Genomic DNA, 12,973 nt, shown 5'->3' on the forward strand with positions numbered 1-12,973 from the left:
TATATTAAAATGAACGCCGCACCCCCCCCCCCCCCCCACCATAAAAAAGTGCTTGAGGTTTCATCAGTACTTTGGATCAAACTGAATTTTCCTTCATGATTTGCACATTCTTTGAATTTACAGACCTCTTCGGAGTTAGTTAATGCTTTGTTTAGCATTCAGTTAATAACAAAAGTATTGCACAGAGTAGCACAATATGGTACAGAACATCTAGTCATTTGAAACAAATCCAGACCATACCTAACAGAGCAAATCTGCATATTGTTAAATGATCCAAAGAAACTATTCTCATTACTCTTGGGAAAATCTTGTCTCGCTGACAAATTAAGGAACTTGCCCTTGTTTCCAAATATTAAACTGAAAAGTAGCAAAAAAATCCTTTGATACGGAAGCCTTTGTGAAGTTGCTTTGACAAAACACTTTGCAAATCCTGCTACACACTGGCCGAGAGATTCATTGTTAAATCTATCGTTGAAAGACTTCACAGAGGAATGGAGTTTTTGAGAAAATATATTTTCCAAAAAAAATGAGGCGTGAGACTCAAATGATTGCAAAGCCCCTTAAAGATTGCATTCATTACTTCCATGTTTGTCTGCAAGAATTCATTAGTGTAACTTAGTCCTTTCTGCTCCCCTCGAGTTACAGGAGGTGCACATCACAAAGTTAAGGCTGTTTGACAGCCATCAGAAACAACATATCAGAATCAGGGATTTATTGTCAAGAACAAGCCATGAAATTCGATCTTTTGTGGTAGCATCATAGAGCAAACATTCATAATATAACCATCTCACATTACTATATATAAAAAAATAACAGTGCACAAAATGTAAGGCAGTGTCTTTGGTTCATTGATTATTCAGGAATCAGATGGCAGAGGGGAAGAAGCTGTCCTTGTGCCGCTGAGTGCTCAACTTTAAGCTCCTGTCCCTTCCTCTCCTTCCCCCCCCCCCCCCCACACCCCCATTGGTAGCAGAGTGATCTGGGTGGTTGGGGTCTTTGAGGATAGAGGCTGCTTTTTAAGACACCGCCTCGTGTAGATGTCCTTGATGGGAGTGAAGTCTGGTGCCCGCGATATGGGAGTTTATTCTTGGCCTGAGATTGATGGCAGTGATGTCACCAGCCAGAATGCTGTAGAAGTTTACGAGAGTCTTCAGTGACATACCGAACCTTCTTTGTGATTGCATCAACGTGGAGGCTCCAGGACAGATCCTTGGAGATGTTGACATCCAGGAATTTTCTTAAAGAGCTAGATAACAAATGCCAGTAAAATTCAGAATGTGGGCACAAATTTTATATTTGGAAAATGAGGAGAGAGGAAAAAAAAGAGGCTGAGGGAGTCACAGAATCTGGGAGTGGGGGATGGTGGTGGAAGGAGGGGTGGGGAGAAGCAGAATGAAGCTTTGGAAAGCATTGTTCTACATTTTAGCCCCTTCGATCATGGTCTAGAGTATTGTTTAGTCAGAATACTGTATATCAAGGGGGTAGCTTTCCTGGCTTTACATGCTCAATTTAACATTTAACAAAGGGCAAATTAAAGAAAATAAATGACTAATTTAGTGACTTTCACAAAGGTTCAATGATTACAAAGTGTTCACCACAGTCATGTAAATAATCAGATGATGTGGCTGTGACATCAGAAGATATAATTACATTCAAAATACACAGAAACAAGATGTCTAATTAAACGAGAGGTTGCGGGAATTACTCAGCAGGTCAGGATGCAGCCATGAAGAGAGAAAGAGACAAGGTTCAGGTTATTTTCGTTTAGTAAATCAGGGCATACATGTTGGCCAAGAGGAGGAATGATTGAAACAAAAACAGAAAAGGCCGAAAACAAGTAGAGTCCTCAAATAGTGTTATGGAGCAGAGGGACCTTGGTTTATTGGCCAGCAGTTTACATTGGGAGAGAACCAATGGCATTCCATGCCGACCTCAAAGAAAACTTCCGACAGAGGATGCTGTAGCCTGAATCTGCATCAGTTCAGGGAGGTTGCTGGTATCCAACACCAATAACATCAAACTAGCTGAGCAGCTAATTACATTAACCATATGGGCGACACGGTTAACATAACGTTATTACCATGCGTTGAATAAAATTTAATATCTCACAGGGGGAAAAGGAAATAGACACACCTTTAATGTTTTAGAGCCTAAAATAAAGATTGAACCATCCACGACAAGAAGGATAAAAACATTTATCCTTTCTTGAAAGTTCTATTTTAAAGTATTTAACCGAATGCCTACAACCCATATGCAAATTTTTTTTTAATGCCTGAAAAGTTGCCTGCCAATAAAGAAGGGCCTCTACAGACCTGCTGGCATCAGACCAAGCATTTGAAAGCTTAACAACTCCATGTTTTCAGGATACTAGATAGCTTAAATGCATGAAGTTCTGATAAGTTCAGCTACAAGTGGGATTTCAAGTTCTAGGAATCACCGTGAGAATCTTCTTGAATTCCAGGTTTAATTAATGGTGTCCCACGGTATAATGATGGCAACTTTGCCTTCATTACACCCGCCATGTCTAAACCAGAACATCATTCAAAAGGCAAGATCGCCAGCTGTACAGCCCTCATTCACGTTTGTGCAGAAGAGCTGAACTAGATTACATGCACAGGTCTAGTGGTTCTTGTATCCACAACCCCTCTGACTCATAGGCTTGAGTGTTACCACTTAACCAATGCTGGCAAAACTAAAATTAGGAAGTCAAGTCACATAAGTGATAATCGTGGACTAAATTTGGACAATAAATTGCATGCTGGTAACTCCCAACATAAGGGGCGATTCCTCAAATGTATTATTATTTTGTGCACATCAGGAAGTTTTTTTAAAATTCATTCCTTTCTGTAGGCTGACTTTTAAAAAATCCAAGCAAAATGTGGAATGAATTGCCAAGCAAAATCATGGAACTCTCTGTGGGTTCAAGAATCTCTCCATCCCCTTCTCAGGGGCATTTAGGGAAATGGACAGTTAAATGCTGGGTCAGTCTGTGAAGCCCATATCCCTCAAGCGAATTTAAAAAAACATGATTGTCAATTGGCTGAAGAAAGAAAGAAAACCTGCCAGTTGTCTGCTCTCGTCTCTTTTTGCTGTGTTAAGTAAAGAAATGATTTAGGTTCCACCATGAGAGTCATGTCCACTAGAACATAGATTAAAACTAAAGAGGATTAGGTTGGGGAAGTGGGAGCAGGTTTCACAGTTAGGTGGGAACCGCATTCACCTGTGCATAACTGGGGTGGAGGAGAGAAAACAAAGAAAAATGAAATTTGGTTGAAATGGTGAAGAACTGGCCCAATTAGTTCCTGACTCAATGCTCTTGCAGGAATGGCACCCATATTGGTTCACTTACCAATAACAGTTCAAGGTTCAAAGTTCATTTTCTTGTCACATAATAATAAATTAAAAAAGGTAACACTTTAGTCTGCCAAAATTTTAAAAACAAGAATTGCCATGAGCATTGCCCAGTGCCCTAACAAAAGAGAGTACCTTCGGAGTCACTGAGTGTCTCTGCCTCCAGTGCCCCTGTAGCCGCACAAACTGCTGCTCAATCCTTCGGCAGCCTGAGCTGCAGACTCGAACCTCTGGCACGGTCGGGAAGCCTTCAGTGCCAGAGGTCCTTCTTGCCCTCAAGCGCCCTCTCGAATCCTGGCTCCGATACCTGGTTCCCACGAGCCAGTCTCCAGCAGCCCGCAGCCGGATTGCACGACTGCGTTGCCTGCAGCCCGCAGGGAGGGGAGGGGAGCCTCAGCTGCTGAGGGCCTCGTTGGTTCTCTGCCCTGTAGGGGTCATCTCCTCTGCTTTTCCTTCTCAACACGAGTGAGGGAGGGGCGGTGTTCTCTCCAATTCTGGTCTGCTGCTCCTCCCGCCACGAGTCTGCAACCCCTCATGAGTTGTTGCCTGCTGAGTACAGGCGCTGCCATTTTGGGCAAATATCCATGATTGCAGGATTTTAGTTTAAAAACGACCATTGGCATTCAAAGCCTCTACAGACCTGCTGGCATCAGAGCAGGCATATGAAACATTTGGAGCAGCATTGTATCTCTGCTCTCCTAGGACCACATGAACACCACCATTTTTATTAATTAAGATGATGGATTCTGAACCTTTTTCTTTCCACTCACATCCCACTCTTAAGTAATCCCTTTGCCATCGGTGCTCTGTGATTAGTAATGGATTGCTTAAGGTTGGATGTGAGTGGGAAGGTTGAGAATCACTGCTCTAGACCTAATTGTTACTGAAATATTTTGCTTGAGAAAAATTATCATTGGCCCATTTCCTTTGGAGTTATGAAACCGTGCACATAACGAGTCAATGAGGTACGATTAAAACAGTGGCTTTCAAACCTTTTCTTCCCACCCACATCCCACCTTAACCCTGGCACCGATGGCATAGGTAGGTGAGTGGAAAGATATAGGTTGAGAACCACTGGATTAACCTTTGGCAACGGCAGAGGTTTGGTACGTCACCACAAACTCTGTCAAATTTCGATAACTGTGTGGTAGAAAGGCTGCATCACGATCTGACATGGAGACACCCGAGGGCAAAGCCCTGCAAAAGGTAGCGGACACAGCACAGGACATTATAGGCAAAGCCCCACCCACCTTTGAGAACATCTACAGGAAACGCTGCCGTCGGAGAGCAGCGACAATCATCAAGGATCCACACCACCCATCACACACACTGTTCTTTCTGCTACCATCAGGATGGAGGTCTAGTTGCCACCAGATTCACACTGCTACTCCTCCACCATCAGACTCCTCTACAACAATCAGGGACTCATTTAAGGAATTTTACTTTTGCACTTTGTTTTTCTTTATTTGCTTACATGTGTAGTTTTATTTTCCTGCCTCTCCCAGTCAAAAGAACCTCAGGGTTGTATGTGATGTCATGTGTGTACTCTAACATTAAATCTCAAATCTGCAAATAAAATAAAATATAACTGGTTCCCAAGTTGACTAAATACGAGATTTATCTTGGTTTTATTTGACTTAATTGGAAAAGATGCTCAGATTTATGGCTCCAATTAATTCATCAGCTGTCCCATTGCTGACAAAGAGATTATTGGTGAACTGATTAAAAAGTATCTTAGGAGGACTGTGCCTGATGAAAAGAATGGTTTTCGAATCTGGCAGATTGCTTAGATAAACTGGGAATATTAGAGAGACAGCTTGACGCACGATGGAATCCCATCTGATGTCGTATACAACTTCAGGAAGTGGAGAGTTGATGGTTTACCATGTGCATATTTAGAGAATATGAATACCTTCCTCAAATCTCTCAATCCACCCCTCCTTTCCCCCCCCCCCAACACCACCCCACCCCACCCTGTGCAAGGTACCCCCTTCATCTGATGACAAAACAATGGATCAATGCAACCTGAAGCTAACATTGAGTTTGTTCACCTTTTAACTAAATCAATGGGCCTTCCATCCTCATAGCACAGACCTACACATCAGGATGTTGACAGATGACTGAAAGCTAGGCCCTAAATCAACAGGTGACTTGCCCAATTTTGTTTTCCCTCAGCTAAAGTTGGCATGGCATCTGGAACTCGGCACTGAAACTTTGAATGAGTACAGATGTAGAGTTGAACATATTAAGCCCTATTGGCCAAGTATTTAGTGTAGCATTGGAGTTGCTATTACCATTGCATTTAAACCCCATTCAGGCTCACATCATAATCAAAAGCACCATTCATAAATGGGCAGAAAAAATATGCTTCATCTACAAGTGGGCTTGAGAACTGAATCAAACGATTCTGTTCTTCAGGTGGAAGGTCAAAAAAACAAAACTATATCTGGAATTCTGTTGGTTTAAATGAGAAGTTTGCTCACTCGTAGGGTCAAACGGACTCTAGTTTGGACAGATTGCAAGTGTACAATTAAACAGTTTAACTGGACTTTAAACAAAAGAACACAAGAAACAGGAGCTGGACTAGACATACATCTTTCGAATCCTATTCAGCCATTTAAATAAGATCAGTAATAATCATAATATTGTTGGAAACTTTACGATCCCTGTAACTTTCATTTCCTAAACAAGTCAAAGCCTGTCAGCTCTGAACATACATCAGTCCCTCTCACTCTCCAAGGTAGAGACTTCCGTAGTCCTCTAGAGAAAATAAATCTCTCATCTTTCTTAAATGAGTAACCAATGGTAGAGCCGGAATTTTAGAACTGTTGTGAAGGATGCAACCTCCCTTTTACTCCTGAATCCGCTGTGTGAACAATCCTTATACCCCAAAAGCAAGGCTCCTAGTTCTGCATTCATCTACAAGGGGAAACATCATTAATAGCAGGCTATCCTGTTTAAGTTCAAAGATAATTAACCCTCACCTTTCAAACTCCAGAGAATACATACATATCCAATCTGCTCAATTGTTCCTCATTAAAAAAAAGCCTTTGATCCCCAGAATCAATCAAGTAAACCCCCTACATGCATGTAGAACAAAAGGAGAGCAAAATTCAACTTTAAATGTAGACATCCAGCATGGTAACAGTCCCCTCTGGCACACAAGCCCATGCTGCCCAATTACCCTATAAACCCACCCCCCCCCAAACATTTTGAAGGGTGGGAGGAAACCCATGCAGACAGTGTGAGAACATACAAACTTCTTACAAGAGAGTGCAGGATTCGAAACTGCATCACTGGTGCTCTAGAATCGTGGCTCTAACTGCTAAAATAGAATACAACACCTCAGATGTCATCTTACCAAATAGTGTTGTTGCTACAAGACTTCCCTTCTTCGGTACTTCATTCTACCCACAATAAATGCTGACATTTCATTCATCTTCCCATTTACTTCCTGCATCCACAGGTTTAATATTATCAATGTCTTGTACAAGGACACTCGGATCTCCCAAGCAATAGCTTTCATTTATTTTACATCCTTTAACAATATTTATGTCATGAATGAATCTATCTTTCGTATGTATTTTTCGCTTTTAATTTAATTCATTTAGTCTATTATAGTTTCTATTTGCAAGTAAGTGATCATCATATTGTTTTACTATATTTTTTTCCCCCCAAGGTAGATAACCTCACATTTTTTCCCCCCAACATTATACTCCATCTAGCTTCCTTTCACTTACTCACTTAACCTGCACATACAATGTTCCTGCAACCAGTACAGAGAGCTTGGTAATGATTAACAGAGTATTAAAACAGCTCATTATCTGACCACCGTGATCATTTCTATGGAGGATTGCGGAATGGTACCTCAATATCTGCCCTCAAAGACAGCCCTATCATTTTGAAAATTTAGGCGGCTCATTCAAGGAGCAAGATCATATAGACAGTGGAATGAGACCATTGTTTCAAACCTCTGCTTCACTAACTTTGCAATTCAGTAGACAGCACAGAGGAGAAAGTGGAAAGAAATAGAACATTACAGCCCTTCGGCCCACGATACTGTGCTGACCTATATAGACACCTAAAAAAAAAAGGAATCTCTTCCTATCTCATAACCCTCTAATTTTCTTTCATCCATATGCTAAAGAGTTACTTCAATGTTCCTATTGTTCCAGCCTCCACCACCACTCCTGGCAATGCATTCCAGGTGTCCACAACTCTCTGCATAAAAAGGTTACCCCTGACCTCTCTCCTAAACATTCTTCCCTTCACTTTGTACAGATGTCCTCTGGTGTTTTCACTCCCACCCTGGGGAAAAAGGTGTCTATGCTTCTCATTATCTTGTAGCCACCTCTCATCCTCCATCACTCAAAAGAGAAAAGCCCAGGCTCCACTAATCTTGCCTCATAAGATAGATTTTTCAATCCAGGCAACATCCTGGTAAATCTCTTCTGCATCACCTCCATTGCTTTCACATCCTTCCTGTAGTGAGGCGACCAGAACTGGATACAATATTCTAAGTGTGGTCTCACCACAGATAGCATCTCACGATTCCTGAACTCAATTGCCCAACTAATGATGCCCAACTTACCATTATCCTTATCAACTTGTGCAGCAAACCTTGAGAGATTATGAATTTGGACCCCAAGGTCTCTCTGTTCTTCTATACTGTTAAGAATCCTATTATCCATGTACTCTACCTTCAGGTTTATCCTTCCAAAATGCATCACCTCACACTTATCCAGATTAAACTCCATCTGCTACTTATCCCGATCAACTCTGCATCCTGACCATAATCCTGATGCAACCTATGATAATCTTCAACATTAACTGTAGCTCCTCCAACCTCTGTATCATCTGCAAACTTACTACCCATCATTCTTCTTCTTCATCCAGGCCATTTATAGGGTTTATTTTTATAAATCACAAAGAGTAGGGGTCCCAGAGCAGATCCCTGCAAAATTCCACCAGTCACTCACCTCCAGGCAGAGTACTTCCCATCCACCTCTACTCTCCGCTTTCTGCAGACAAGCCAATTCTGAATTCACATGGATCCCATGCCTCATGGCCTTCTGAATGAGTCTCCCATAGGGGATCTTGTCAAATACCTTACTAAAATCAATATATACCACATCTAACACTCTACCTTCAATTTATTTTGCTTTCTCCTCAAAAAAAACTCAATTAGACTCAAGGGGACAGCCTTCCCCACACTTGTATTGTGCCTTTCACATTCCAAAGTATTTTTAACGTAAGAGCAAGTGAGAGAGCAAGAATTCAATCACTTAATGCTACACAGTTGAAAATCTGTGGTATTTTCTCAGAATAAAATGCCATTCCTGAGTGACTTGCACCACTTTGGAAAGGTGACAAAGAATATCCTTCAGTGAATTGCCATGGCTTGCTGACTAGTTTCCACATTGCGCTGGGGGAACTATGTCATTCTTTGTCCAATATTCATTTTGGTGCATCCCTGGAAGAATGAACACCACTGCTGGTCGCTCCCGGGTCATCCAGGTTCTTGAATGGGCTTCACTACTGCAAGCTCTTTATTCAATCATCTACCTTTCTCCACAATCCCACTCTGATGCCTTTTATTCTCCCACATCACCAACAAAGCACTGACCCTGTTAATTTATCCATTCCTCCCCAAATATCATAGGCCACAATTGTTCATCCCCACAGTCCCTCAAAGCACAGATTATGATCCGTCATCCCCTCAGCTCATTCATTCCCTCAGACCCCTATCATTCACCCCACCCCATCCTAGCAAACCACAGGCCCCAAACATCCCCCACAAGTATAACAAATGGAGAGGCCTCAATTCATCCTCCAAAGTACAGATCACCATTGTTCATCCCCACCTACAACAAAGCACAGGCACCGATTACACTGGACAATAAATGTTTCCAAATGATTTGCTTCCTCAAAGAAAAATGGGGATTATGATAGACAACTTCAAGCTGAACACAAAGATAATTTCAGATTTACTGTATCACATAGGACGTTGGAGAAACATCAACTTTTATTGAATTTAGCATGTTTAATCGCACAATGACGCCGACACGTTGCGTTAGTTCAACTGACCTAAAAATATTTGGCTGCTGATTTTCATTTGTACTCAGCATCTGATGCCTCTCATGTCAGTGTCCAACAATAGTTGGCCAGCATTGAGGATTTCCAAATGATGCAATGCCCTGGTGAAACTTTTCACTACGTTCATCACTGACTGCACCAAGAGAAGAAGTGAAAATGTGAATCAGAAAATGAATTTTCGGCGTTGAGTTCCACTTCATGGTTTTGAACGTTTGAAGAGGAGCCAAAGTAAGATAGGAAATCACAAAAGTAGGTTATATCTAAAAATAAAACGGTACACGAGAGGAAAATTTAAAGTTGATTTTCGTGATCGGCAGCCCAAACTCCAGAAAATACACCCAAGAGTGATCAGGAAGAAAAATCTTCTTTGTCCAGTCATAGTTATCCCTTCCCTACAAACAAAGCTTGCAAACAGCTGCCCCTTCTCCCTGACCTCCAGAACTTGGCCTCTATCTTAAGTCCTGGGCAACACAAGACTGGAAGAATAATCGGAATCCCATTTCACCCTATTTGCATGTTAGTACATTTCTATGCCAAACTCTTTCAACAAAAAGGCAAGGCATGAACCAAAATAGCTTAGAACAAACTCAAAGCTTTCCTTTACTGATTGGTTATTGAACTGTAATTACATGTGCATGAGTCCATAGCAACTCTGTATTGTTGCTGGAGCTCTGAGACACTGGGCCCGGGGGTGGGAGGGAAGATAAATCAATTGAAAATGTTCCTAGAAAATTATTCAGTCAATATAGAAATCATATTGGTTGGGAGTGGGTAAGCTGTGAACACAAAATAAAATCCATCTAGATGACTTATTTAGTTTGTATAGACAACACACATTATGCAACTAGTCACTTCTTTAGCAAGGGGCACTTGTAGATCTGTCAACCCTGCCTCAACAGTAAAACAAACTAATGGCCATATATGGAAGCACTTCCTGCCTGTAATGACCTGTGGCAGCCAGCTCTGATATAGATTACAACCAATCCATTCATAAAATGTGAAGGGCTGCCTGCTTTCACTTCATGGGTCGGCGGCAGGGGAGGGGCACCATCTCACATGACAAAATGCCTCCTGATGGGAGAAAACAACTGAGCAGATGCAGACAGGTTGCATTAGAAACGGTCTGCAATATATGGACACTACAGAGTGGCTGCGGGGCTCTGTATGCAATGCTTAGCTGCAACTTGTAGCCCTGGCAGAAACTCTCACATTTATAAGTGTCCGTTTAAAACATAGGAGAGCGGCTTTATTGTGTTTGCTTGCCAAGTTTTTTATCCAAAACAATCTAGACCCAATAAATGGGTTTTACAGTGCAAGAGTGACAATGGTGTAAACATATGTGGAAGGAGAGCATGCTCCATCTCTGCAATTCTTTATGGCACAAGTTACTTTCATTCAAAGTTCCCAAACTGTCCCACTTCTGCCTCTACCCTTGCTCTCCCCACACCTGCCAAATCACACAGTGTGTATACAGTCCATAAGAAAGGAACTTTAGTAGTGTGACTATAGGGAAACGCTGGTTTGCTGAGGAGCCCAATTCTCTGATCTACATTTCTTGAGGAGAGGTTTCCAAGTTAGCCTAGTCAATGGTAAATCAAGGGAAAGTGTACTCACAGCTTTCACAGTGATAATCTGGCACAAACTGTTCATCGCTGTCTGGCACCTGAGCTGGAATATGGAAAACGGAAAATGTTAGAATTTTGTGCACATTATGACCATTTTCCTCTCTGATAATTTACAAGATTTTCCATAAAACATTTACAACAGTATTGGAAGTAAAACATGAAAATCTCTAAGCATCATGGTTGAAGCGAACACACACAATGCTGGAGAAACTCAGCAGGTCAAGCAGCGACCTTAATATAGCAATGGTAAAAATACATAACCAACATTTCGGGCTTCAGACCTTTATCAATGTTTGGAAAAATGTCAGCAGGCATTCGAATAAAGAGTGGCGGGGGGGAGGCGTCTCAAAGGCAGGAGGTAACAGGTGGAGAAGGGAGGGAGGGTATAGCAGCAAGCAAGGGGTGGGGGGGGAGGAAGGGAAGGCTGGATGAATAAAGAGGGAAGGGGGTGGGTCATGGTGACAGGGAGTGGAGATAATCACCGTTGAGCCTGATCAAGTTGATCAATCAGTACATGCACTTCCTAACCAGGGCCACTGGTGATCAGAAGAGTGTTGACTCAGCAGGGATTACACTGAAATTTCTTAGTCTTTTTATCCCCCCAATTTATTCATGCAAAGGATGCAAATCTATCTTCATTGGCATCGCGGCCTACTCCAGAACTGAAGCGACAGTTCAATATCAACCATATTAATGAGTCTGGGTTTGCTTATAGGCCAGATTCTCCTTCCCCAAATGCATTAATAATCCAGGTGGGAATTTAAATCACTTTCTGTAGTTCTGCAGTCATCATTACTGGTTATATTTTCAATAATGAAAAGGTGGTTTTCTTTGATGTAGCAGAAATTTATTAATTTACCACCTGTTGGTTTGTAATTCTATTGCCGAATAATATTCATCACTACCTAGATTTTTCAAGCATTGTTTCTCGAAATATCATTTTCCTGATACAAATATTACAGTCATCAGCATCTATTCAGTAAGACAATTCCTTCAAAATCATTTGACAAAAATGGGCCTCGATTAACCTTCCCAGCCAAGGATAATAAAAAGGTTTACTAAATTACTTTTTGAATTCAAACACCAAACTTGCAATGAAGCGATTCAAATTTATTTCTCTGGATTATTGGCGCAGGCTTCCAGAATATAGTGCAAGTATTTAGCCCCTGATGTTCCTTCTCTTCAGGTCCATAAAACCTACAAAATAAAAGTTAGCATGTTTGGGGAACAAATGTTCTAACTTTTATTTTACTAGTTTTTAATGGATCTGAAGGAGTAACTGAAATATAGATTCTTTAATAGGCTTAAATAATCATCTTTCCAACTAGAACAACCATTAACACACAACAAAACTAAAATTGTTATTACTTTTACATTTTGTTATTGACATTTTAAGAATCACAAGATATGGGAGCAGAAGTAGGCCCATCAAGTCTGCGCCACCATCTAATCATGAGCTGATCCATCCACCCACTCAGCCCCAGTCCCCGGCTTCCTCCCCGTACTCTTGATGCCCTGACTAATCAAATACCTGTCAACATCTACCTTAAATGCATCCAACAACCATGCTTCCACAGCCGCCTGTGGCAGCAAGTTCCACAGACTCCCGACCCTATGACTAAAGATCTTTTCCACATCTCTATTTTAAATTGAAGCCCTGTTATCCTGAGGTTATGTCTGCTTGTCCTCGAATTCCCTACTATGACAAACATCCTTGCCACATCTACTCTGTCTAGGCCTTTCAGCGTTCGAAATTCCTCTATGATGTCCCCCCTATACTCCAACATGTAAAGTAAAATGAATGGGCACAGATCTCTAGGGTCTGATGTAAAGTTGCAGCCTGGCTGGACCTGGCAGTAGTACAGGTATGTACAAAGTCTCAGACTAGGTGACAGTCAACC

At 41.6% G+C, this 12,973-nt stretch overlaps 1 protein-coding gene across 5 annotated transcripts in view; it reads right to left on the reverse strand.

The window, feature by feature from the left end:
- The window catches only part of etv4 (ETS variant transcription factor 4), a 105,899-nt gene that overhangs the window by 72,412 nt on the left and 20,514 nt on the right, over nucleotides 1–12,973 (reverse strand). For all 5 annotated transcript variants that reach the window (XM_069907369.1, XM_069907368.1, XM_069907372.1 and 2 more), the window contains one exon: nucleotides 11,062–11,115. In XM_069907369.1, coding sequence (XP_069763470.1) covers nucleotides 11,062–11,115 — 54 coding nt within the window. The remainder of the gene's footprint in view (nucleotides 1–11,061; nucleotides 11,116–12,973) is intronic.

The sequence above is a fragment of the Narcine bancroftii genome, chromosome 12, assembly GCF_036971445.1.
Source record: "Narcine bancroftii isolate sNarBan1 chromosome 12, sNarBan1.hap1, whole genome shotgun sequence".
NCBI classification, from domain to species: domain Eukaryota; kingdom Metazoa; phylum Chordata; class Chondrichthyes; order Torpediniformes; family Narcinidae; genus Narcine; species Narcine bancroftii.